General features: G+C 38.6%; 1 protein-coding gene across 5 annotated transcripts in view; it reads left to right on the forward strand.

Annotated features, from left to right (window-relative positions):
- LOC136864640 (COP9 signalosome complex subunit 7a) overlaps positions 1 to 27,169 on the forward strand; it is a 370,749-nt gene that overhangs the window by 22,519 nt on the left and 321,061 nt on the right. For all 5 annotated transcript variants that reach the window (XM_068226369.1, XM_067141898.2, XM_067141894.2 and 2 more), the window contains one exon: positions 21,855 to 22,023. In XM_068226369.1, the coding sequence (XP_068082470.1) occupies positions 21,856 to 22,023 (168 nt within the window). In that variant the 5' untranslated portion in view covers position 21,855. The remainder of the gene's footprint in view (positions 1 to 21,854; positions 22,024 to 27,169) is intronic.

Raw genomic sequence — 27,169 nt, forward strand, 5'->3', positions numbered from 1 at the left:
GTGAACCCATGTGATCTCCAGTAGTGATCCGTTTCAGAAACGTTTCGCCTTCGTTAGTATGACGGTTCAGTCAGTGCTGACAGATTCTCACACTATTGTACTTCTGCTCTTCATTGAGTTGTTTGGAACTCATCTCGAACAGACTTTGTGAAAGTTAAGCCTGTTATGCATGATTTCATATTTAGAACCATGGCTAATGTGCTTATGGTTTGCCACGTCATCAACAGTCACTCGCCTGTTATTCAGGATCATATTACACTCTTGTTCGATATTGGCATCAGTTACTGCTGCAGATGGACGCCTGGATCTTTCCCCATTCTTCACGCTCGTGTGACCCATTTTGAACTGTTCAGTCCACTGGTAAACACTTTGTTGTGGCAAAACATTGTCTCCATATTGTGCTGAAAGTCTTCTATGAATTTCCGCTCCTGGTACACCGTCAGATCACAAAAAAAATGATTAGGGAATGCTGTTCTTCCTTGGTGCAATCAGACAGTGGCGTGGCCATCTTTAAATCACAACAGTGCAAGCTGTGCTGATCTGATAACGCTCGAACCTATCACAGGCGTAGACAACGGTGTCATCTAGAGGATGGCGAGCACACAACGCCATAGAGCCAACCTAAAGACAATTAGAGCAAAATTGCAGATACTTATTAATTTGCCTACATATTTATTCATACTATGCGACATGCCTTAATTATTTTCATAATCTTTGAAGTTATAGAGTGAAAAACTCTTGTATATCACCATGATATTTCTGCCTCTGCAGACAAAAAGTACTCACTGAATCTGTCTCATAGCATGTGGTCTTATAGGTATGGCTCTGTGGAGCTGATTGTACTGTGTAGTCTATCTTAGGATCCTTCAACGGTCAAGAGTTTTCAAAATTGTAACCATCTCCAACCGTCTGAAATTCAGCAAAGTTAAACTACTGCTTCTGCTGATTGCATTGGAACATTTCAAGACCTGTGAAATATTTTCCATTTATTGGAAAAAATTCAAAGACACATTCATTGTAGTTAAACACTTTAAAGTTTCTTATTCCATAAGACCTCGACCACATCTCCTGCAATGTAAAACAAATATTTTGTTATGAAAGGAGCTACACATTTCAGTATCAACTTAGTTAATGTAACTTGAAAACTTTTCAGTCTGTCAAAAACACCAATTGTAACGTAACACACATAACTCTATAAGATACCTGTAAAAAAAAAACATTATTAAATTATAATTTGTGTTTTCGACAGACTGAAAAGCTTTAGAGTTACAGTAAAGCAAATAGGAAAAAAATCATCTTCACTGATATCGATGGCTCCAAGTAACTTCAAATTATCAAATGTACAGGAGAGAATTGAATAAACACTGTAAATCCAGTTAAATTACAATTTTATTGAAACTTCACTTATGAACATTTACAAATGAAGGGATTTAAGTAGTCTGCAAGCATTGGCTCAGAAATTTTTTGAAAAGGACTTAGCGGACTTACGAAGTTTTATCTGCAATTATATGCAAAGTATTTAGATTGTAAGTAGTGCTGTATCAGTTTCCTGTTTCTCATACGATAAAAATGCTGTCAGATGTTGACGTCCACTTTTTCACAAGAACACGCTCATTCATCAGCACTTGATACATCACTGTTGCTGTGTTCTGGTGTACCAGATTGTTTTGAAACCAAGCTTTGAATAAAGTGGTGATAAGCAGTAGGGATGCATCTGCTATCGCATAACAAATAAAGGTCCCTCAACTTCTGCTCTTTGATCGGCATGAACCCATGATATACCGGTTGAAGAATGCCGCAGGATGATGGCTGCCTTCCTTTAGATCTCCTCTAGTCAAAAATTCACTATGCTTCTTCTTTGTAAATGTACATCAAGTACACTTCGTATGGTCGACCTTCTAAGACAGAAATTTCCCTTACCTTATGCCACATCACCATATTCTTATTGGTATCGTGCGTCCAGTTTTGCTTCTGTTCCACTTGCCTTAAGTCGTATATTAAGTCTTAAGTCATTTCATGGACTGTTTTCTTGCCAGTGATTTTACTCATCCTAATTACTGTGACCCACCGATCTGAAACATTCACAGTTTTCTTCTTTTTTCAGTCAGGGCATTCATGGATTCCCTTAATTTTATTTTTATCACTGATAACTAAAGAGAAAAGGATTACTTACCGTCAATCATAGCAATAATTTTTAATATTTAACTGGAGTACATAATTATTTAACAACTTTACAGACATCAAAAAGGCATAAATAGCAATCAAGGAACCCATTCCCAGCGAAGCCACCGGTTACACTCGTACGATACCTACAGTGGGCACATGTCTAGTGATGCCCTAGATGACAGTGCTACTAACTACAGGGAGAATGATAAACATCAATGAACATTTCACACTTCGCACATTGGACATGCAACAGTTTTTTTTACTGGGTGTGCTACCTGCAAATGGTAAACATTTTCCCTCTACAAACATCGTAATTACAGTTATGATTTTAATTCTAAGTGCAGCCAGTATCCAGTATTCGGGAGATAGTGGGTTTGAACCCCACTGTTGGCAGCCCTGAAGGTGGTTCTCCCTGGTTTCCCATTTTCACACCAGGCATATGCTGGGGCTGTACCTCAGTTAAGGCCACGGCCGCTTTCTTCCAACTCCTAGGCATTTCCTATCCCATCGTTGCCATGAGACCTATCTGTGTCGGTGTGACATAAAGCCACTAAAAAAAAAAAAAAAAAGACCTGTAACATTAATGTGTATGAATTGGCAGTCTGAATTACAGAGGACTAACAGCAACATGGAAGAGAACTCATTTCAGTAAAAAAAAAAAAAAACTATGAAGGAGGGGAGCTCTTCAGTGTTGCACTTTCTTAATAAAATCACATTCACTGAGAAATTTTGTTAAAGGCCTGCAGGTAAAGCTGAATCAATGTGAGAATTACTTGAAGTTACAGTGAGGATTGTTATTGAAATTGAGAATATATACAGACGTGCCAAGTCTCCCGATTTTTCATCGTTCCTCCCGATCTCCCGATTTTCAGAGCAGTATCAGTAATTTTCGTATTATTTTAAACTCCCGCAGATTTCTTCATTTTATCGATATATGGCTGATCGATAGTAGTTCTAATAATGATACCAGATGGCAGTACGGGGCACGGTGGTCAGTCATGTGCTCCTCTTTGGTCTGTAATACAGTCATTCTCTTTGCAAGCGAGTAACATTCTCTTTGGAGTAACCTAACCTCAGAAGTAGCACACCATAGTCATTCTACCCGGGCCAAGACCTACAGAAGTGCTTGTGTTCTGTCCTAATATTTGTTTTGGCCAAAATGTCACAAAAGAAATATGATGCAGTGTTTAAAAGTGCTTATAGGGAAGAGTTTCTGTGTTTGAGTGAATCCAGAAAGGGACCAACATTCACATTCTGTGCTATATGTAGGTGTGATTTTTCAGTTACGCATGACAGGAAGTGCGATATACTCAAGCATATGCAAACGAAAAAACATAAGGAGTGTGTTCAGTGTGTAGAAAGAAACCAGAAACTGAACTTTTCATGTAAAAACCAAGATGTTAATCCTGTGACGAATGCTGAGGCGTTATTTACGTCATTTATTGTAGAACATAACCTGCCTGTAAATTGTGCCGATCACGCGGGACCTTTGTTTCGTAAAATGTTTCCTGATTCGGAAATCGCTAAACAATATGGGTGTGCTAGAACGAAAACAGCAGCTGTCATTACAGAAATGTGCATGGAAAAAAAGGACGAAAATTGTATCACATTTGCAGGTGAATGCATTTTCTGTTGCTACTGATGGTAGCAATGAAAGTGACTTCAAAATATATCCCATTGTTGTAACATTTCTTAGGCCTGAACTCAGTGAAATTCAGAGTTGTCTACTCTCTGTGCCTAATTTAGAAGGGGATGCTACTGGAGCTAACATTGCCAATCTTTTGCTCTCAACTTTTCGGGAATTCTGCACTCCATTAAAATACTGCCTAGCTGTTGGTGCTGATAATGCTCCAGTAACGGTAGGATGTTTGAAGCTGGAAAATAGTAACAAAATCATTGTAAGCTGCTCCTGTCACCTAATTAATCTTGCTGCGCAGAAGTGTGCGGCGTGCTTGCCCGTAAATATAGATGAAAGTATAATTGATATATTTTATTATCTAGAAAGGAGTGCAAAGAGGAAAGAAAAGTTCAGAAAATTTTGAAGCATGTACCTACTTAATGGTTATCACTAAGAAGGATTTTGCTGCAGTGGAACCCTTTGGTTACTTTATTCAGGAGCAAAATTGTGAGTAAGGATTCTCAGATGGGATCTTTGAAGACTTACAAAATTCCTAAGCACAGTTTAAGTGCAGATGTGTCTTGTTTGTCTGAAAATGTGAAGGATTGTCATAACATTTCACCTCACTCCTCAGTTAAAAGGAAAACCCAGTTATCAGTTTCACTAAAAAAAGAAACTGCTGATGACACTAAGAGCCATGCATTGTCATGTGAAGAACGACTGTTCATGTTCCTTTAATCAAATTTACATAAGTCTTTTTGCCTTTTTCTCTCAAGTTTTATGGGTATCTTTGAGAATCCAAACGTAGCTCTTCAGTCATGTATGCCACACATCCACTTATTGAGGTCAGTTTTGGAGGAACTATTGAAGAATGTGATGACAAGGTTTGTGAAACCACACGTTATTAAAAGCTCCTCTCCCCTTGAAGTAGATTATCATACTCCAGCAAATCAAAAGGATGATTGTGATCTGATGATAGGGAACTCTACGTTTGTTTTAGTGAACACGTTGAAGTCTGAGGAAAATTGCATATTCTTTAAGTCTGTTAGGAAGTGTTTCTCTTCATCGTGTGACTACATGGTACACAAATTTCCATTCAAAGATGAAGTTTTAATTGATGCAGAAGTTGCAAATATTTCTGCTATACCTTAAGCAAGGCATCATTTTCTAGCCTTAGATTTTTCATTAACAAGTGTCCGAACATTTTGACTAGTGAAACGGAACATTTGGATAAAGAAACTGATATTCTGCACTCCCAGTTCTGTAACTTTCAGCTTTTAGAAACAGACCTGGCAAAAGGAAGAATTGATGTTCAATGGGCATTGGTAGGTCAGATGAAATCAGCAGATGGTGTACTTAAATATGACAGACTCTCAATGGTGATGCTTGCTATTTTATCAGTTCCACATAGCAATGCAAGATACGAATATGACAAACTGATTAGAGCAGATGTAGGATGTAGTACCGTAGTTATGTAGAAATGAAAAGGTTAGCACAGGATAGGGTGGTATGGAGGGCTGTATCAAACCAATCTATGGACTGATGACTCAAACAGTAACAAAGATCATCACCTAATTGTGTATGTTACACCGTACGGTTGGCCTGTGAGAGGATTTTTAGCAGAGTAACAAGGACAAAAACACAGTTCAGATCCTTGCTGTCTGAACAAACTTTGGAGAAACTTTTAACCTTGAAATGAGTTCAACAAGGCAGGTGCTTTGAGCAAAAATTTAGTTCCGAGTTTCTGAATTCTAAGTCAGGTACTGTTGTGTTGAACAACAATTAGTCGTAATGTGATCACCATATTGAAGGATGAGAAGTCACATGTTCCTACAGTTCAGGTTATGTCTAGTATTTAGTATTCACATATAAATGATGAAAAAAAAATATATGTAGGCTCAATAGAATTGTTAATGTATTGAATTATAATGAATTAGTACATGTTTTGCCATCAGTGATGTGTCGTAATACGTCGCGATTTGCTGCCAATTTCTCCTCATTTTTTTACTTTTGAAAGTTAGCTTGTCTGTATATATATTGTAACACAGCACCAACAGAATAAGGGTAAATACCAGTATTCAGTTTGTTAGTAAAATTGCATTTGAGTTGTATCAAATTGTAAAATGAAGAATGACAAGGATAGTCCACCTGGTGTCCATGATTGTTAAGGCATGAGTTCTATGGGGTCTGATACAGTGGTTAGCCAGTTTGAGTCCTGTTGGTGGGAAAGAATTTCACCTTCAGAATGTTGGCCAGTAGAGTAGGAGGGAGTGGTAGTATACAATTTCTAATCGCTACATTGCATGCCAAAAGTGTAGGTTCAATTCCAAACCTTTCCACAGCATTCACATGGAGTCAGGGCATATGACATTGTTGAGCTGGTTGCCCATGGGCTTCAAATAGACAGACCTGCACCAGGCAAGCTGAATATGTCCTCGGGCACTCCAGCACTAAATTCCACGCATTTAATATTGATAATGTGATGCTGAAAAATATCACCCATAAAGAATATAGGGATACTTGCAATGTCCCTCTCATTGACATTAGAAGTTATAGCAATCACTGAAACATGTCTTTATGATGATGTATTTATGTGTGATAAGGTACTAAGCTAATGGTACAGTATTTTACACACTTGTCAGCACCTGCTTTTTCGGGTATAGGATTAGCAACATTCTTTTCAAAATCAGATAATACCAGTAGTGTCTCATACATTTTACATACTAATGAACTAATTTTGCTACTACTGCTTTCCCCAAGGCACCAGTAATTCCTGAGAGTATATGACCAGTTCCAGATGCCTTCCTTCGTCTTCAGTCCCCATTTCCAGTTCTTTCCTGGGTAGGGTTATGAATGAGGGAACTCTTATCGTCTCTCCACTACTCTTTACCTGCTTCCAATATTTCTTTTGTGTTTCCTCCTCTCTTCTCCATGCTCTACCCCACTGTATCCATCCACCTCTATCAAGGCCTTCCTTGAGGTCACTCTCCTATTGGTTGCTCTGTAAATACTTTCTTTGTGGCCGTGCGGTTAGGGGCATGCGGCTGTGAGCTTGCATCCGGGAGATAGTGGGTTCGAATCCCACTGTTGGCAGCCCTGAAGATGGTTTTCTGTGGTTTCCCATTTTCACACCAGGGAAATGCTGGGGCTGTACCTTAATTAAGGCCACGGCCGCTTTCTTCCAACTCCTAGGCCTTTCCTATCCCACCGTCGCCATAAGACCTATCTGTGTCGGTGCGACGTAAAGCCACTAGCAAAGAAAAATCTTTCTTTGGAACTTTGTCTTCTCCCCTTTGTATCATGTATCCTTACCATTTCAACTTGCTTGTTTCTATCCTGTTCTGTAGTTTTGGAACTTGAATCCTCTTTCTTTTCAAACTTCAATCCTCTTCCCATTTTCGTAATTTCCGATTCGATGTGTTCTTCTCTTCCCTGTAAGGAATTTCATCGAAGCCTTGTGAACTCTGTGGTCATCTCGTTTTGTTGTTGTCCATGTACCTGCTGCATATGACAAGATCAGTACTTAGTAGGTTGAATATAAAACTATTTTGCATTTCCTTGGAACTTTTTGGTTCGATTGTATATCCTTCATGCTCTGGTAAAAGCCACTTGCTTGTTGAACTCTAGTTTTCCAATCTGTTTAGTTATCTTTCTATTTTCTGTGATAACAGTACCCAAGTATTAGAAACTTCTCACAACTTCTATTGGCTATCCAGTTACCTTTGTCATCACTGCTGTTTCACTGTTCTCTATGCTTATTCTCATTCCAAACTCTTCCATCACATGATTCCATGATTGTTTTTGTACTTCCATTTTTTCTCCCCATATCACTGACATCTTCAAACAGTAGGGTGTTTGCTGTGTTTCTTCCTATCTTTGTTTTTTCACACTTAAGAATTTCATTCATGTCTGTGCTGAAGTGTATGGGGGACAGTATGCTTCTTTGCCAAATTCCTGTTTGTCCATCAAACGGTTTTCTTCCTCATGTCTTGGTCTTTACTCGAACACATATTTTGTGTGAAGATTTTATCATTTGCGTTTCTACTCTATCTGCTTGTTTCTTTCTTCAGTGTATTCCCAACCAAGTGCTTTGGTACACTGTCATAGACTCTCTCTCATTGTCTATAAATGTCATCAGCAAATCTTTCTCAAACTCCTGCCTTTTCTCCATCATGTCCCTTAATGTTAATATCAGGTCAAATGTCCATCTGTCTTTCCTAAAACCATATTGTTCTTCTCCAGTTTTCTTGTCAAATTTAATCCTCAATTTTTCTTCCAATATCCCTTTGAATATCCTGACTACATATGGAATAACAGTGATTCCTCTGTGGTTGTTACATTTCTTCTTGTCACCTTTCTTGTATAACAGGAGTTTAGACCCTTACCCCAACCTTCTGTATTTCTTTTTTCTTCTTCTTTTCCATTCTCTAAAAAATAATTTTAATTTTCTTACACCCATCATCTACCTCTCCTAAAATCATGCAGTCTTCAACATCTTAAGACTTCTCTTTCAATCTTTCCTCCTTAGCTCCCTACTTCATTCCTTAGTAAATTATACTCTTTTTCTGCCAGCTTCTAGTTTTCACATTTAGTTACTTACATAGTTCATCTGTCATGTCTAGTATCTCACAAGTTATACTTTGATTTTTGCTTGATCTTTCCTTCCTTCCTTTTTTTTTTTCAATAGCACTACTGATCACATACTTTAGGACTGTTCACTCTTCGTCTATTGTATTTCTTTCATCAGCTTCAGTCAGATTTTGTTCTTTTCCTTTCCTTTCTTGAATATAATTCAGTATTTATTCACAAACAAGTTGTGATCCCAGTTCATGTATGCTCCTTGGAAGTTCGTATAATTCAATGCCAGGTTTCTGAATCTTCCTAACCAATACAAAGGTACCTTCCATTGTCTCCAGATCATATCCGTATAGACAACTATCCTTTATGATTATTGAACTCAGTGTTAGGATTAATTTAAAAGTAGAGAATTCTACCAGCTGCTTTACCTTTCATTATTTTGTGTACCAAGCGAGTTGGCCGTGTGGTTAAGGGGGCGCAGCTGTGAGCTTGCATTCGGGAGATAGTCGGTTCAAATCCCACTGTTGGCAGCCCTGAGATTGGTTTTCCATGGTTTCCCATTTTTACACCAGGCAAATGCTGGGGCTGAACCTTAATTAAGGCCACGGCCGCTTCCTTCCAGCTCCTAGGCCTTTCCCAAGCCATCCTCGCCATAAGACCTGTCTGTGTCGGTGCGATGTAAAGCCACTTGTAATCATTGTTTAATTCCAGTTCATATCCTCCAGTCACATAACCTTCACTTCTTTGACCTAGATTTTGTAATAGGAATTGAATCATGGGTGAGAAATGATATTATGGATGCAGAAATATTGTTGAGGTGGGATTGAATCTGCCAACTTGAGTTCGGAAATCCAGCGCTGTTCTGCCTGAAATACTCAGCCTGGCACCAGGAAAAGAAGTAGAAAAGGATAGTACTGTGGCAAAACGGGTACCAGCATTTAAGAAGTGATGTGATGTGTGGCCTTTGGAGAAGCCTGGTACAGGTCTTTCTAGTTTACTGAATAACATCAAGGGGTCTGCTCAAAGCTCAAACCTTAACATAATCTAGTGATTCTTTTACCCTGCCAGCCAACCCTCTTATTGTGAACATTTTTTCCACCACCTGGCTAACCACAGTGTCAGCCCATAAAGACTTGACACCTTAAGTATAATGGCCAGCAGGCAGGCTGTTCAAGAAGTTAAAAATAGGGAAAGCTGTGGGAATAGATGAAATCTCATTGGAACTGACAAAGGCAACTGGGCCTTTGGGATTATAATGGATGTTACAAATTGTTCAAGGGTGTGTGGAAAGGGAAACATGTTCTTCAGTCTGTCGAAACTAATTTGGGATAAAATAAATTTAGAAGATATCTGAAAATGAAAACATTTAATAATGGATTATGCATGATTTTAGAAATAGCCTAGCAGTTCCTATTTTCAAGAAAGCAGATCAACCAAACTTCTTTAACTATCAGGGAATATTACTAATATCTTTTGTGGGTAAGCTAATTGCTCAAATTTTAGCAGATCATATTAGGCCGTTGTTGACGAAATACTTTCTGCTTCACACCGTCAGAAGCACTACAGATATGATCTTAACAAGCACAACAGCTGCAGGAAAAATGCAGAGAACAAAATAAACCTGTGTACATTGTCTTCATTGATCTCACTGTAAACCATGAAGCTTTGTAGGAATGTGCTACATTTTTATCAAATTTCACTATTATTTAGAATATATCTGACATTTCTTGTGTATCAAAATGTGATATTCTATGGATAAATAGAGAACTATTGAACTATTATTGAATCACTGTAACTCATAAAGTAGGGGACATAGAGAGTTACAATGACATATTTCTATAGTGTCTAAGCACCCACCAAATTTCATGGAAATCAAAAGAGGTCAATTTAAAAATTGCACTTAAATGCGTTGATTTGGCATGGAATGACTCTTTATAGAAGCTCTTGTCTTTATAGAGCGTTCCAACCTTAAATTGCAGTACAGCGTAGATGGAGCGCGCTGTTGCGAAATCGACTCGTGAAGATCACGCTCGAGTGTGACTCAAACAGGGCATCACACTTCCCCATTTTTCGTTTGTAATTTTGTAATTTTAAGTTCATTCGTTCATAAATTAATATTTGTAGGATGGTAAAATAAATACAACATACCTTAATCACTGGCGTTCGGGAGATGAACTTGAGGTTGATCCGGCGATGAAGAAAGTCGTATTAAAAACTTTTCATCGTCGACATCGTCCTGTAATTCGTCTGCTTTCCACAAAACTCTTTCATTTTTTTTTACTTCGTTCACGTAATTTGCCCAATTGTCTTATGTTTTTATGGCATAAAAATTTTAGTTCAGCATTTGGAACAAAACCATGTTCATTACCCGCGTGGACTAAGGCAAATCACGGTCCTCGACTTTTCGGTGGCCTAAGTCCCGAACTCACCCCTTCAAAAGCGGCCTGCCGTGCACTTTTCACTGCCGTATCCTTCCATTCTTTTGTCACTGTCTGCCCAATATTTACCCACGATTCATCTCTGTAAATTATAGCTTTATTTTGTGCCCTCAAACGTTTTATCTCCCTGAGATATCTGTGCCTCCAATTAATAATTTCATCGGTTTCAGTGACAGCTGTTTTATTACCCCGTCTTAAATAACGGAAGCCTATATCATGTAAGAAGCGATACAACGTCGTTTTGGAAAATCGTGGCAAAGAATCTTCTCCATTTACGCGACTCAAAATCACCTTCAATGTCGGTGGTATGTTAGCAAATAAAAGAGACTGAACCGCCCGACGAATCCACTTCTAACAATTTCATCATATTTAATTTTTCTGTCGTCCTCTCTTTTTTCCTTCTTTCGAAAGTTCGCAAAGGACTAGGTGTGTGTTCCTTCCTTATAGCATAGATTGTTCTTTCAGAACAACCTGTAGCTTTGGCTGTTTCACTGATTGCGCTGCTCATATTCATAGTCTTTAAAAAATAATCCAGGACACTCATTATAATATTGCGTTCTTTTCCCCTGAGTTTACCTACGGAACGTTTCTTTTTAATTTGACGATCCATTATACATCCTTCTGCACTTTTTCTTCGAACTAAGAACTATACATACGAGCACGAACTGACAACTACACAGACTACACAAATACAGTCCACTTGTCCTCAAGAACTATACATTTATCTTGTCCGGCTCCATGGCTAAATGGTTAGCGTGCTGGCCTTTGGTCCAGAGGGCCCCGGGTTCGATTCCCGACCGGGTCGGGGATTTTAACCTTCATTGGTTAATTCCAATGGCTCGGGGGCTGGGTGTGTGTGTGTCGTCTTCAGCATTAGAATTCACCACAGGTAAGGGGCCCTATTCTTATAGACGCGCAGGTCGCCTATGCGGCGTCAACACTGGAATGACCTGCACTCGGCCTCTTCGGAGGCCACACGCCATTAAATATTATATATATCACTGATATTTATTTAATCAATCTTATAATACTGATTAAATGAACACCACTGCACACGGCTGCCAGTATATTTAAAAGCTCAGCCAGCCGAGTCACTTGTGAAACGTAAACAAACGAGATGTTCTCCCTGTCATAAATTGAGATAACGAGATAGGGACTTGAGGTATGATTTAAAAATAACTTCCATATTCGAAGAGCGTTTACTTTGCTTTAGCCACGCCATGATCCTTCTGCACATTTTCTTCGAAATTAGATCCCCACGCACGAGCACGAACTCACGAACCACACAAACGAAATACACTTTCCCTCACTATTATACATACTACTGACGAAATGAGCACTGCACTGCATGCGACTGTCTGGAAATGTTAAAAGCACATGTTTGGGAGATCACTACCGGTACTTCAGCCAGCCAGACAGCCAGCCGAGTCACGCGCGAAACCAAAATTCAAGGAGATATTCTTCCTGTCACAAATTAATAACTAAGCAGGATAGGAACTTCGGGATTGTTTTAAAAATAACTTCCATATCTGAAGACCATTTGCCTCGCTTTGACCCCCCATGCAAATTCCATAGGATAGACGCTGGCCAGCGACTGACTTTTTCGTGCCTACACATAAAATTCCCTGAACATGACTGAAAATAAACGCATATACTGCATTTTGTTATCATTTAAATTTAAAAATAAACTTATCTACGTCGAGCTGAAATGTTTCTTTACCAGCAGTGAAAAAATTAGGAAAATAATGAATATAAAATAGGAGTTATGGCATGATAAGTTCTATGCAATGAAGATTTTGCATTTGGCGAAACTTTCAATTATATTACCATTTTCACACTAAATTATTTTTTTACATTTTTTTTGTTAACGGCATCAAATGCGCCTTGAAATTCTGTACATAACACAATATTCACCCAATTTAACCGATAACATTCTGATTCACGGATATTTGGCAAACCCGCTGCATTAGAGTAGGACAGCGCTACACGCAAAACATGGAAGAAGGAAAGAGACGGAATTATCCCATTACTGCTGTACTGCAATTTAAGGTTGGAACGCTCTATAGATAGCTTTTCACCCTAAATTCATCACTACATTGAGTTTGCTGTACTAAGATAGGACTGCAGCAGTCATCAGCAATAATTCTATGGGAAAACCATTCCACATTAACTCAGGAGTTAGGTAAGGTTATGTGATTGCTCCCACAGTAATGCAGATTGTCACTCAGGAATACAAGTGACAAGATCACCTACTGCAGCTTTAGTTGAACTGCAATATGCAGATGACAGTGTAACACAGTCAAAGGATGAACTGATGCTGATTTTCAATGCTTTTGACACTGCATACAGAAATATTGGTCTTTCAATTGATAAAAAATAGACCTCAGATCCTTCACTATTCCTTCCTAAGAGAAGAACAAGTAAGGCCCAATGTGAACATCAATGGAACAGGTCTGTATATATGTTGTATGTTGGGTATTCAGCCCGAAGGCTGGTTGGATCCTCAACAGGTTCACCATTAGCTGTCATAGACGGCATAGGTGTCACTGAATAGGCGTACTAGGGAAATGAGGAGTGAGGTAGTTTCCCGTTGCTTTCCTCACTGAGCCAGAAGTTGCTATTGCACATCAGTCTGCCAAGTCCACTGAAATCCGTGCACCAACCGACCCTATGAGCAACATTTTCACACCATTCATAGCAGGGACTGGCTGCATAAGGAATAGCATTACTAGCGTCACTCATACCTCAGCCACTTTCATATTGTCAAAGCCAAGTATAAGACTGAGACAGGTCATTGAAAGTAACAATTTTATTCTAGCCCATACCAGCAGACATAGTGCACTGTAAACACTACATTTTGCCAGCAAAGGCCTGGAACAGGTCTATGAGTTGTAAATACCTTTCCTTACCTTGGCAGTGTGCCCTCTTCAAGTGCAGACACTGACTTAGAATTTGAACATAGAATGATGATGATAATGCTTGTTGTTTAAAGGGGCCTAACATCTAGGTCATCAGCCCAACATAGAATTAACCATGCGGGTACATCTTTTAGCTGTTTGAGAACTATAGTCTTTGACAACCATATCAAAGCTGCGACTAAAATACTTGTGTACAATTCAGTTGTATTTCCCATCTTGTATAGGTATGAATGCTGGACAACCTATAGATGACATTTAAAAAGGCTAGAACTATATCACTAGTGATGTATGATATGGATATTTGGAATAAGACAAGACAGGAATACAAATATCAGTGGCTCAGTCCTCAAATATTAAATTTATGATTGTCCTTCCCAAACAAATGTTATATTCTGAGCTATCACTAGGTAAACACAGTATGGGAGCCCCAAGGAAATGCTTCAAGGATGTGATTAAAGCCCTTCCCAAACAAATGTTATATTCTGAGCTATCACTGGGTAAACACAGTATGGGAGCTCCAAGGAAATGCTTTAAGGATGTGATTAAAGCAAATATTCGAGGTGCAACATTGGTATTAATAACTGGGAGACATCAGCCCTCGGCTGTACATCTGGGGGCAGAGGTATGTAATATTTTGTAATATGTAATATTTGGAAGAAAGCCAGCAACAGACTGAGCATAATTATTGAGATACAAGAATGCATACAGTATTATTTACTGATGATGTGATTTTGGGGAAACAATGAGAGAGATTTTCAAGAACAGTTTGATGCATGAGTAGGTAGATTGAACAAGGGGAACTGAGAATCTGTATGTGTGGAGGAAAAAATACAGCAATAATGAGGAGAAAGAGGAACAATAAAACTCAGAGACAAATATAATGAAATACCAAGCTAATTGGCTACATAGTACATTAATGTAGGTGTAAGTTAGCATTCAGGAAATGGTAAGTTTTAATTCCACCATTGGCAGCCTTGAAAAATGTTTTTTTTTTTTGTAGGTTCCCTTTTTCACACCAGCCAAATGCTGGGGCCATGACCACAACCTTCGCAGTCTTAGTCCTTTGCCAAAAGCCCACCTGTGTTAGTGCAACATTAAACCACTAATGGAAGAAAAACTATTTCAGTTGTGAAGTACTTGTAAGTACTAAGTATTGATGGAGAATTCAAGACTGGATATAGAAATTAGTAGGAGAACACAGCTTTTCTATCAGAGTTTGTAGTCTGCCATGTTACAAAGATATACCATTAAAAGCTAAAGAAAACTGTATTTTCTACCCATTGTGGCATATACTTCTCAGTCTTGGGCAGTGGCAAAGAATTTTGGAAATCCAATACTGGTAGGAAAAATGGATTTTCTAAGAAGTAAATTACAGAATACAAGGAGATGCTAAGCAAGAAATGAAGACGTATGTAAAGGAACGAAAATAGGCTGAGATGATTTGGACATGTAAAAGAGATGGTGAAGAAAATATATACAAAAGCAAAGTATAAAATTACAAATGAAAAGAAAATGTGGCCAAGGTAGACCCAAGTTGCAGTGGGTGGACGTGGTTAAAAAGAGTAAAAGTCAATATGACTTAGTCCTGAACATTGTAATGTTTGAGAAGTGCTAGAAAAATAGAATATACCGAGCTCGATAGCTGCAGTCGCTTTAAGTGCGGCCAGTATCCAGTATTCGGGAGATAGTAGGTTCGAACCCCACTGTCGGCAGCCCTGAAAATGGTTTTCCATGGTTTCCCATTTTCACACCAGGCTGTACCTTAAATAAGGCCACGGCCGCTTCCTTCCCACTCCTAGCCCTATCCTGTTCCCCCGTCGCCATAAGACCTATCTGTGTCGGTGCGACATAAAGCAACTAGCAAAAAAAAAAAGAAAAAGAAAATTGAATAAAATGAAGAGGAACCATACTTGCTCCAACCTGGCTGCATCCGATTATGGGCAAATGAGTTCTTTGGAGGGGAGAGGGACACATCTTCGCTTAAACCATAGCCAGGTAGCTTTTTAGATACTTGATGAACAGTTTTGGTTATTGTTGATACTCTTATTGTGTAAGGGAAGGGAAACTCAATTAAATTACAGCTAGCTCCACTGTACCTGGAAAGAAATGTGATTTTTCCTTTGTTTTGTTACAGGCAGAAATTCACAAACAAAGTAGAAGAGCCTACAAGACATCCTTTGCAGGGGAATAAATCTTCAAAAAAAGAGAAGAAATGATGATCAGCAAGATTCCTCAACAGTAGAGGATGTGTTTACTTTGATCTGCTATTCTTTTTTGCAAATTTCAATCACAGTAAGAAATGCTAACTTCGATGAGCTTGAGGGAGACCTATGGACAGAGAGGTGTTAGAGTGAGGATCTGATAAACTTAAGTTAAGTCATATAAGAAAGAGAAGATAAAACCTCAGACAAGGACATTAATTTTAAGTCAAGTTATCAAGTAGCAAATAATAAGGCAGTGTTGGCTTTAGTTGCTCAGCCGAAGTAGAATTAGTGACTGGAATCACTCATTGGCTGTTGCATTGTTCCAGGTATGAACCATTACGCATGAACGGAAGTTGTATACAGAGATTTGAAGCTCATTCTAGATTGCATTCGGGAGCTGCATTTGAATCCTACCGCCAGCAGCCCTGTAGATGGTTTTCCTATGGCTTCCCACTTTCACACCGGGCAAATGCTGGGGCTGTGTCTTAGGTAATTAAGGCCACAGTGCTACCTTTCCAGTCCTACCTATTTCCCACCCTTCAGTCAGTGAAAACCTTTGTTTTGTATGTGTGACGTTAAGCCACCAGTAAAAGAAGCTTATTCTAGAGGAAGAAAATGTTATGGAAAATCAAAGCTAATGGTGGTATGATGAATGTAGAAAGCCTTCACTGGGTAAAGATACACATTTTATCAATCAGCAAAGGGTCGTTCTAACATCAAAGGATTGATGAAGAATTTCAAGGACATCAGTGTCACTCTTCAATTTTTCACCACAATTGGCACTATCCTTTACTGCTAATGAATGTTTACAAGGTCCTTGGTATTTCTCCATTGCAGATTACTGATAAGTAAGGAAAAAGGAAGAATGTTTTAAAATAATTTAAAATGTAAATCTACCAGATTGGAGTGAAATCAGAATTATAGTCCAAACATGGAGATGAGGAAGAAAGACAGGAATCTACATGAGGAAGAATGGAAACTTGCACAATCCTTAAGAATGAAGAACTACTGGGCAAGGAGGAAGGCCAAAAAAATTTTAATTCAGCGTGGTCCTGTGTGACCCATTCATGCAGAAGAAGAAGGCTGTTACATTTTTTAATTATATTAACCATATACCTATGATTAAGGAACTTGAGTACTGTAATAAGACTCGTGTAATGTGTGAAATAAAATGCTTTCTTTACAAATACTGAGTACGATATTCTATTCTTCCAAATGCACCAGAATAAAAATACCTTAACCAAAACTCCAGAATTAACAACAGTCATTTATTTACTTTCTAAAGAAATGAAATGAAACCTCAAAGCCTGTATGATTGTAATATTAAAAATAGAATAATGAAATTTAAAAGATACAATTAAATTATTGAGCTAGTTGGCTCTGCACTTAGGGGTGTGCAGCTGTGAGCTTGCATTCGGGAGATAGTTGGTTCAAACCCCAATCTTGGCAGTCCTGAAGATCATTTTTCATGGTTTCCCATTTTCACACCAGGCAAATTAATTAAGGCTATGGATGCTTCCTTCACACTCCCATCTCTTTCCTGTGCCATCACTGCTGTAAGACCTATTTGTTTTGGTGCAACATAAAGCAGCTTGTAAAAAAAATTAAATTCTTTAAGTACAATAAATAAATTCAAAATATTCTAATTGTAATGTGATGCACAATTAAATTTACAGATTAAGAGGGTAAATGCTTATATCCCTGTTATGTCATCTCATATGGCATTTTGCTGCTCATCAAATGAGTTGATGCTCATGCAAAGATATTGGAAGAATTTTTCCTTATATCTTCATGTAGCAAAACATATAGGCCTTATATTATGGGGGCCGATGACTTTCGATGTTAGACCCCTTAAAACAACAAGCAAGCTTTTGTTATGAACACATGCGTGCAATGAGAAGGGTCTGTCTTTCTTTCGGTGATACCATAGCTGCCATAATACACAAAGCAGCATCAGGAAATAGTGTTGTTTTAATGAGTATATCCACATTCAAACTGACAAAGGCAGAAGCAGGTCATGTCAAAGCATCATACTCCTGAGCCAGATATGTGAAATTGTGTGTGTGTGTCTCTCTCTCTCTCACACACACACACACATTGATGTTTTCCTCCTCTGTATCATCCTCATTATTTCCATTGAGTAACTTGTAAAATTAACCTTACCGTCTTTCGAGCACTTTGTTTTTGACGCCGATGAGGTTTCCATCCTAGTCCTTAAAAAACATTTGCCCTTGGTTGAAATCCTGTCTTTAGGTCTTTTCTTCTCTCACAAATTTTTTTCTTCTTCTTTTTGCTATTTGCTTTGCGTCGCACCAACACAGATAGGTCCTCTTGAATTCCAACTTTATCTTCATATTGTGATCATTCCCACTTGTAAAGACACCACTCAGATTTATTCATCTACTAATGTCATTCCACGCCACTTGTCCCCTGACAACTCAGAACATACCACTTAGTCGAGCTATGGTTATGAGGGAAGGGGTCTTCCCAGCTCAAGGCACTTCTCGTGAACAATGCAGTTATGCGCATGTGGTACCACCGCCACCACAAGCGAACACAGAAAACATTTTGAGTTACCCTAGTCGTAGAAACAAACTACCAATATTATCTCCATTATTTCTCAAGTTATAAAATTTTATATTATTATCCCTTTAATCCGGACACCTTGTATATAGATGTAAGCGATCTGTAAACATAAAGTTTTCTATTAGATGTAGTAATAATCTGTTAGATGATCAGAAAGAGATGGTAATACTTAAGAGTATTCCTTTGAACTGTGACTGAATGTGTCCCCTTCTTCAATCAATCACTACTGATCTGCATTTACGGCAGTCACCCAGATGGCAGATTCCTTATCTGTTGTTTTCTTAGCATTTTCTAAAATGATTTCAAAGAAATTGGACATTTATTGAACATCTCCCTTAGTAACTTATTCCAGTCCCTAACTCCCCTTCCTATAAATGAATATTTGTCCCAATTTGTCCTCTTGAATTCCAACTTAATCTTCATATTGTGATCTTTCCCACTTGTAAAGACACCACTCAAATTTATTTGTCTACTAATGTCATTCCACGCCACCTGTCCACTGACAGCTCAGAACATACCACTTAGTCAAGCAGCCCGTCTTCTTTCTCCCAAGTCTTCCCAGCCCAAAATTTGCAACATTTTTGTAACGCTACTCTTCTGTCAGATATCACCCCGAACGAATCAAGCTGCTTTTCTATGGATTTTTTGCAGTTCTTGAGTCAAGTAGTCCTGGTTAGGGTCCCAAACACTGGAACCATACTCTATTTGGGGAATTGCCAGAGACTTGGATGCCCTCTCCTTTACATCCTTACTCCCACCCCTTAACACCCTCATAACCATGTGCAGAGATCTGTACCCTTTATTTACAAATCCCATTTATGTGATTACCCCATTGAAGATCTTTCCTTATATTAACACCTACGTACTTACTATGATCCCCATAAGAAACTTTCACCCCATGAGTGCAGTAATTAAAGCTGAGAGGACTTTTCCTATTTCTAAAACTCACAACCTGACTTTTAACCCCGTTTATTATCATACCGTTGCTTGCTGTCCTTCTCACAACATTATCGAGGTCATTTTGCAGTTGCTCACAATCTTGTAATTTATTACTCTATACAGAATAACATCGTCTGCAAAAAGCCTTGTCTCTGATTCCACGTCGTTACTCATATCCAAGGTCCAATGATACTGCCTTAAGGAATTCCCCTCCTAATTATTACAGGGTCAGATAAAACTACGCATACTCTAATTCTCTGAGATCTATTTTCTAGAAATATAGCAACCCATTTAGTCACTCTTGTTTAGTCCAATTGCACTCATTTTTGCCAGCAGTCTCCCATGCATGATCCCCCCTACCAAATGCCTTAAACAGGTCAATCGCAATATGGTCCATTTGAACACCCGAATCCAAGATAGCTGCTGTATCTTGCTGGAATCCTACAAGTTGAGCTTCAATGGAATAACCTTTCCTAAACCCAAACTGCCTTCTATGGAACCAGTTATAAATTTTGCAAACATGTCTAATATAATCAGAAAGAATGCTTTCCCAAAACTTACATGCAATGCATGTCAAACTGACTGGCTTGTAATTTTCAGCTTTGTCTATCACCCTTTCCTTTATACACAGGAGCTAGTATAGCAACATTCCATTCATTTGGTTTAGCATCTTCATGCAAACAATAATCAAATAAGTACTTCAGATATGGTAATATATCTCAACCCATTGACTTTAGTATGTGTTGGATATTCAGCCTGAAGGCTGGTTTGATCCTCAACAGCTCTGCCAACAGCTGTCAAAGGAAGCCTAGGCATCACTAGGGAACTGAGGAGTGAGGTAGTTTCCTGTTGCTTTTCTCACCGAGCCAGAATTTGCTATTACATATCAGTCTGCCAAGCCCACTGAAATGCATAAACCAACTGACCCTATGAGCGACATTTTCACACCATTTATAACGGACTGGCTGCATAAGAAATGATATCACTAGCATCGCTCATACTTCGGTGGCTTTCATATTGTCAAAGCCAAGGATGAGACTGAGACAGATCAATGAAAGTAACAAATTTATTCTAGCAGCTGCCTCTGTGGATGAGTGGTAGAGTGTCGGCCTCCGGATCCCAATGTAGCAGTTTCAAACCCGGCAGAGGTAGTCGGATTTTTGAAGGGCAGATAAAAGTCCATTCGACACTCCATGTCGCACGATGTCGGCATGTAAAAGATATCTGGTGACACATTTGGTGCTCACCCGACAAAATTCATTCAATCTCAGCGTTTGACACCCAAGAGAGTTTCGGTTTATTCGGCCTGCCTAGAGTAAAACGGAATGTCGAAATTGACAAGCAGACAGCCAGATGGTGCCAAATTGAAATGTCTGCGCATGGTAGCTGAAGCCATATTATTATTATTATTATTTATATTATTATTATTATTATTATTATTATTATTATTATTATTATTATTATTTATTCTAGCCCATGCCAGAAGACATAGTGCACTGCAAACACATCTCGCCAGCAAGGGCAAGTATATCCCCAGAAATCTTCTGTTGCTGCTTCCCGATGTCTGGTAGAGATTGAGCTTCTGTCTCTCTGCTCATAGCTATAATCTTACTTTCTGCTTTACCAAAGAGTTAACTTATTCTCCTACACCCAATTGTAATCCTAAATCCACAGGGGATAACCAGTTACTGCTAGGGTAGTTAGGTTACAAAAACTGACAAGCAAAAGCATTCTGGATTATAAACCCCAGGTTAGGCTCCAAAAGCGGCTAGTAGGCACGATAGCAACCCCAGGGTAGGCCATTAAAAGGGCAGTTCAGTTACCTAACCAAAACAAACAATTGCTGTTAGGGAAGTTATGTTACGAATTCCAACAAGCAAAGTGTGTATGGGGCTTAAGTTCCAGGTTCGGCTACAAAGTGGCTGATGTCCACAACAGTGATCCTAGGGGGCATTAAGATCCATTGTATGGCTGCAATGATACTTTAAATTACACGATTTCCTTCAGCCTATTCGAATGCGTGATATCTGTCATGGCGGATCATCAGCACAACAATACAGTATTTCCTTCAGTCAATTACAATGCATATTATCTGTCATGGCGGCGGTGTTACCATCACGTCAATATGAACATTCAGCTACAAAAGTAACAGATATTTTTGGGGTGATATGGCAGAATAAAACCATTTAACAAGAACACATGCAAGTCTTTTACATGAAGCTACTGCAAGTGTTTCTTCAATGCATTAATATTGTACACTATCTTTTTCATCGGTGGTGGCCTCCAGATAAAGTAGTACTAGTACCCAATTTTTGATGATAAATGAAGTTTTCTTGTCCTTTTAGGTATTATTATTTCTAATTATTTACGTATTCCTACATCATTTGTTTATTCTTTATCATTGCAGGATGTCCAGTGAAAAAGGTTCAACTACTGGGAATAACCCCTTGGAGCAATTTGTGCTCTTGGCAAAATCAGCTAAAGGGGCTGCCGCTGTCGGTTTGGTTAAGCAAGTCCTTGCAGCTCCCGGAGTATATGTTTTTGGTGAATTATTGGATATGCCTAATATTAAAGAGGTTAGTTGTTCTCTCTCTCTCTCTTTTTTTTTTTTTTTTTCCCCTCGACTATTTCTGTTAACCTGTTGATAAACTTCATGGTTGGTCTGTATTGAAAATTGTATGTTAATTTGAAACAATTAAGTTTATTGAAGTGGTCAGCCTATTCAACACAATACATTAGTAAGAATGTTTATGACTTAAGTATGATACTTAAATTGGGACACGTTTCTCCCGTGTTGTGGGCATCGTCAGCCTATCTCTCAGCCTCAAAATCAGTTGTCATCGGGATCCCGATACATTCGTATTAAAACATCTTATAACTAAAATAGTAATATGAGTTAAAAATACAATGTGACGGTCCTTTATTGACAGGTAAACAAGATTTAGTGGAGTTCTTGAAAACGTCTTTGAAATAATTCGTAAGATATCTGGTGTTGGCACCTATTAAAATAATTATCATGTGGTTAGGCACTCTCTGTCTTATGAAACAATGTTTAACGTTTAAGGAATCATTAACACTTGATACAAAATAATTAAGTTATTGAACTTTGTACTAACTAATAACTATTTTACTTTTAATGGCAAAATATATCAGAAAGGCCTGGCAATGGGTGACCCCATTTCAGATATATTAGCAGATATATACATGGATTTCTTAGAAAAGAATAACATTTTGACTGAGAGAAAAGGCATCAAACTATGGTTACGTTATGTGGACGACACGTTTGTTATCGTGATACAAATTCTTATAATTTTGTAAATTACCACCTGTTGTATTGAATAGGTGGTAATTTACAAAATTATAAGAATTTGTATCACAAGTAGATCTTCAATACGGACAAAGAAGATGAAATTTATAACCTGCAACGTTTGTTATCATCGACAACAAAATAAAATAAAATCTTACAATTCTTCAACACCCTTGACAATCATATAAAATTTACAAAACCGGGCAAGTTGGCCGTGTGGTTAGTGGCGCGCAGCTGTGAGCTCGCATCTGAAAGATAGTGGGTTCGAATCCCACTGTTGGCAGCCCTGAACATGGTTTTCCATGGTTTTCCATGGTTTCCCATGTTCACACATGTTAATTAAGGCCACGGCCGCTTCATTACCATTCCTAGGCCTTTCCCATCCCATCGTAGCCATAAGACCTGTCTGTGTCGGTGCGACGTAAAGCAGATAGAAAAAAAATTTACAAAAGAAGACGAGAGTAACAGTTTATTGAACTTCTTAGACATAACTACAACACGCTCAAATAATAGTTTCAATTTTCAAATCTACAGAAAACCTACTAATTCCCCCATAACAATTAAAAATGATTCGCTGCACCCGACATCTCAAAAACAGGCCGCATACTACAGCTTGGTCTATCAAGCATTCAAGATTCCCCTGTCACCAGAAAGCCAAAAGAATGAATTAGAATACATTAGAAATTTAGCCAAATTTAATGGTTACAACACAGTATGGATTAACAGGATCATTAAAAAAGTAAAAGCAAAGTAATTGACAAACCTCACCCAGATAAACCAGATAGTCCAATTACGCATTTTTCACGTACATAATTCACGCATCCACCATGTTTCGAGCCCCCTTGGAGTACAAAATATTAAAATAAACATACAAAACTCGGAACAATAATTACAGTAAATTTTTAATCGCTACACTGTCAACCACAACAACAATCCTTTCACAAGCTCAGGAATTTACAGACTAACATCTGCACAATGTTTTTGTTCGTATATTGGTCAAACAGGCCGTGGCTTCTACACTAGATACCAGGAGCATTATAACGTGAGTAAACATCATAAATTTTCTGCAATGAGCATCCATATGAGAGATATAGGCCATCATTTTACAACCATAAATCACGATCTTACAATCCTCAAGAAATTGAACAGAGGAAGGTTAATGAACGAATATGAGAATATCTACATTTTTTTGGATCGGTACTTTAATAAAGACTGTAATTTAAACAACGTTTCAGATACCAAGAATCCCACTTACGAAACGTTACCTAAATTACTGCAATTATTAAATATAAAGGATTGCACGGTCAAGAATATCTTTAAACTTCCCCCATGAAATACTCTTACAGCTTCCAGTAACCTAACTTCCCCATGGTTGCCCCACACTAACACGCCTCCACTGACCAACCAGACACGTGACACTCCGCCCACCCCTCCTACCCCTACCCTCCCTCCACCTAAGACATCACACCGCTACAACACACAAAGTACGAGAACAGTAACTGTCAGTCGTGCTGGCAACAAGAATGACACGATCTTGCCACATACAACACGAGGAGGTAAGCAAAAAAGCTCCATAACTTAGCTCTTTAAGCGATTAATAACACCATCTTTCTATAAGACATCATTTTCAATTTTGTTATAGACATTCTAACAACTTCATTTTCTCAGTGGATATCATTCTTCGGTCTAAAAAGTTAGTATTTCGCGAGTCTCCCATTCAACCAACAAATAGATAGTGGTCGACACCACACCTCAAACACTTAAGAACTATCGTTGATCTACCTATCCTTATTATTCGCTTATTCTCTAAACCATTACAGTGTACAAATTAGATCACCAGTCAACATAGCCCGTTTTTTAAAATAGCATGAACCAAGGGCTTGGCTACAAAATAATTCACAGCTATTTCAATTCCACAATCTGTTGATGTGCCTTTTGTAAAGAAGACTTCAACTTGGAAAAACACGACTACTATTATAGAAACATCAAGAGGTTTTATAATATCCTTCGAGTACGATTAATAGATGTTATCAGACATCAAACATTTTAATTTGCATTCAGGTAACTTTCACTTCAATCTTTATCCTGTGACTACATAGTGTCTTAACAGGGTGTTTATATTTTATATAAAGTGTTAATGTATTGTAAATAGTGTCTTAATGTGGTGTTTATTTTGTATCAAGTGTTAATGTATACGTTAAACGTTAAACATTGTTTCATAAGACAGAGAATGCCTAACCACATGATAATTATTTTAATAGGTGCCAACACCAGATATCTTACAAATTATTTCAAGGACTTTTTCAAGAACTCCACTAAATCTTGTTTACCTGTCAGTAAAGGACCGTCACATTGTATTTTTAACTCACACTACTATTTTAGTTATAAGATGCTTTAATACGAATGTATCAGGATCCCGATGACAATTGATTTTGAGGCTGAGAGATAGGCTGACGATGCCCACAACAAGGGAGAAACATGTCCCAATTTAAGTATCATGCTTAAGTTATAAACATTATTACAAATGTATTGTATTGAATAGGTTGACCCCTTCAATAAACTTAATTGTTTCAAATTAACCTGTTGATGCTGACCTCCATGCATGGTATAGACCCCTTTTTCTTCATGTGCTGCCGAACTTTATGTATGGTATAGAACCTTTTTTCTTCACATGCTGCTGACTTCAATGCATGGTAAAGAACTCTGTAGGTCTAACGTCTTTTTGTTGTAGCCTGTTAAAGTTTTAATGTTGTCAAGGTCAAAATGGTATATCTTTAATGTTGATGGACTTTTCCTTTTACCTTTGCGTGAAAGAGCCTAAATCAGTGGATAGTTTTCTTTCTTTTTCTCTTTCTGCTTGAGTGCATATACACTTAACTTTCTGATGCATATAGCAAATATGTGGCTCGATGCATATTGACATGATCCAGCCAGGCTGAGTGGCTCAGACGGTTGAGATATTGGCCTTCTGACCCCTGCATGGTAGGTTCGGTCCTGGCTCATTCCAGTGGTATTTGAAGGTGCTCAAATACTTCAACCTCGTGTCGGTAGATGTAATGGCACGTGAAAGAATTCCTGCAGGACTAAATTCCGGCACCTCGGCGCCTCCGGAAACTGTAAAAAGTAGTTTATGGGACATAAAGCAAATAACATACTGACATGAACTGGTGAGTATTAGTTTTGTTCGTATGAAATTTCACAAAGTCACTGTTATTGCCAATGGAGTGTGCATAGCTTTAGCTTTTGATGCATTTTAGTGGACCTGTGATTAACTGCTCTAATTTTCAAATTTATGCACTAGCGGAAATGGAAAGTGTTACACCATGAAGTACTACTCCGATGTATATCAAACTATGTGGAGATGTTCATCACGTAAGAGGTATTAAATGATTAAACTTTCAGTCCATTTGAAACTGTCCATCTTCATCATCATCATCATCATCATCATCATCATCATTTGTATGAGGTATGACCTCCACAGGCACGAATACACTCTTGTATTGGATGTGGCATGGAAGCAAAGAGCCTCCGAATATCGTCTTCAGGGATTTCTTGCCATGCTTGAAACACATGCTGTGTCAGTTCACGAATATTGCTGGCTGGAGGCTGGTATAACCGTATATGTCTTCTCATCACATCCCAGACATGCTCTGTGGGTGGCAAATCAGGGGACCGAGCAGGCCAATTAATGATCCGTATACTCCTCAAGGCATTTCTGGTGTGAACTGTGGTGTGGGCTTTTTCATTATCCTGCTGGAATATTCCATTTGGCATCCTTGTCATGAAAGGTAGACAACGGGGTTTACCATTCTTGCCACATACTTGCGAGCATTTAGTCTTCTTCAACAAGTACCAAATCCTTCCTGTTGCCATATTGAATTGCTTACCACACCATTATTCCAGGAGTTGGAGAGGTATGCACCTCGATAATCGCTGCTTCTTGTGACCTTTCACCAGGTCATCTACGGACATGTTCACGTCAATCTGATCGCCGCAAACAGAAGCGAGACTTATCGCTGACACCACAGAATGCCACTCAATGTCCCAGTTGACTCTGGCTCTACACCATGCAAGTCCCTGCTGTCTGTGATTTGGTGTCAGCGGTAAACAACTCATGGCAACTCGAGATCAGAACCCAGCTTCCAGTAATCTGTTTCCTATGGTTCGTGGTGACAGTCTGCCTTTAACCTTTGCCCGGATTTCAGCTGTTGTCATCCGTCTGTTTGTCAGAGCCAGCCGACGAATCCTACGATCTTGTCGTGCTGTAGCCCTTCTGGAAGGGCCCTGACTGCTTTTTGTACCAAGCTGTTGTCCGGAGTCCATCTCGTCACTACTCGTTCTACAGTCATTATACTACAGCCTCTGCGCAATCTATCGGCATGATGCCCCCATATCCCTCATTCCACTTATTTGAA

The sequence above is a fragment of the Anabrus simplex genome, chromosome 2 (assembly GCF_040414725.1).
Source record: "Anabrus simplex isolate iqAnaSimp1 chromosome 2, ASM4041472v1, whole genome shotgun sequence".
Lineage (NCBI taxonomy): Eukaryota > Metazoa > Arthropoda > Insecta > Orthoptera > Tettigoniidae > Anabrus > Anabrus simplex.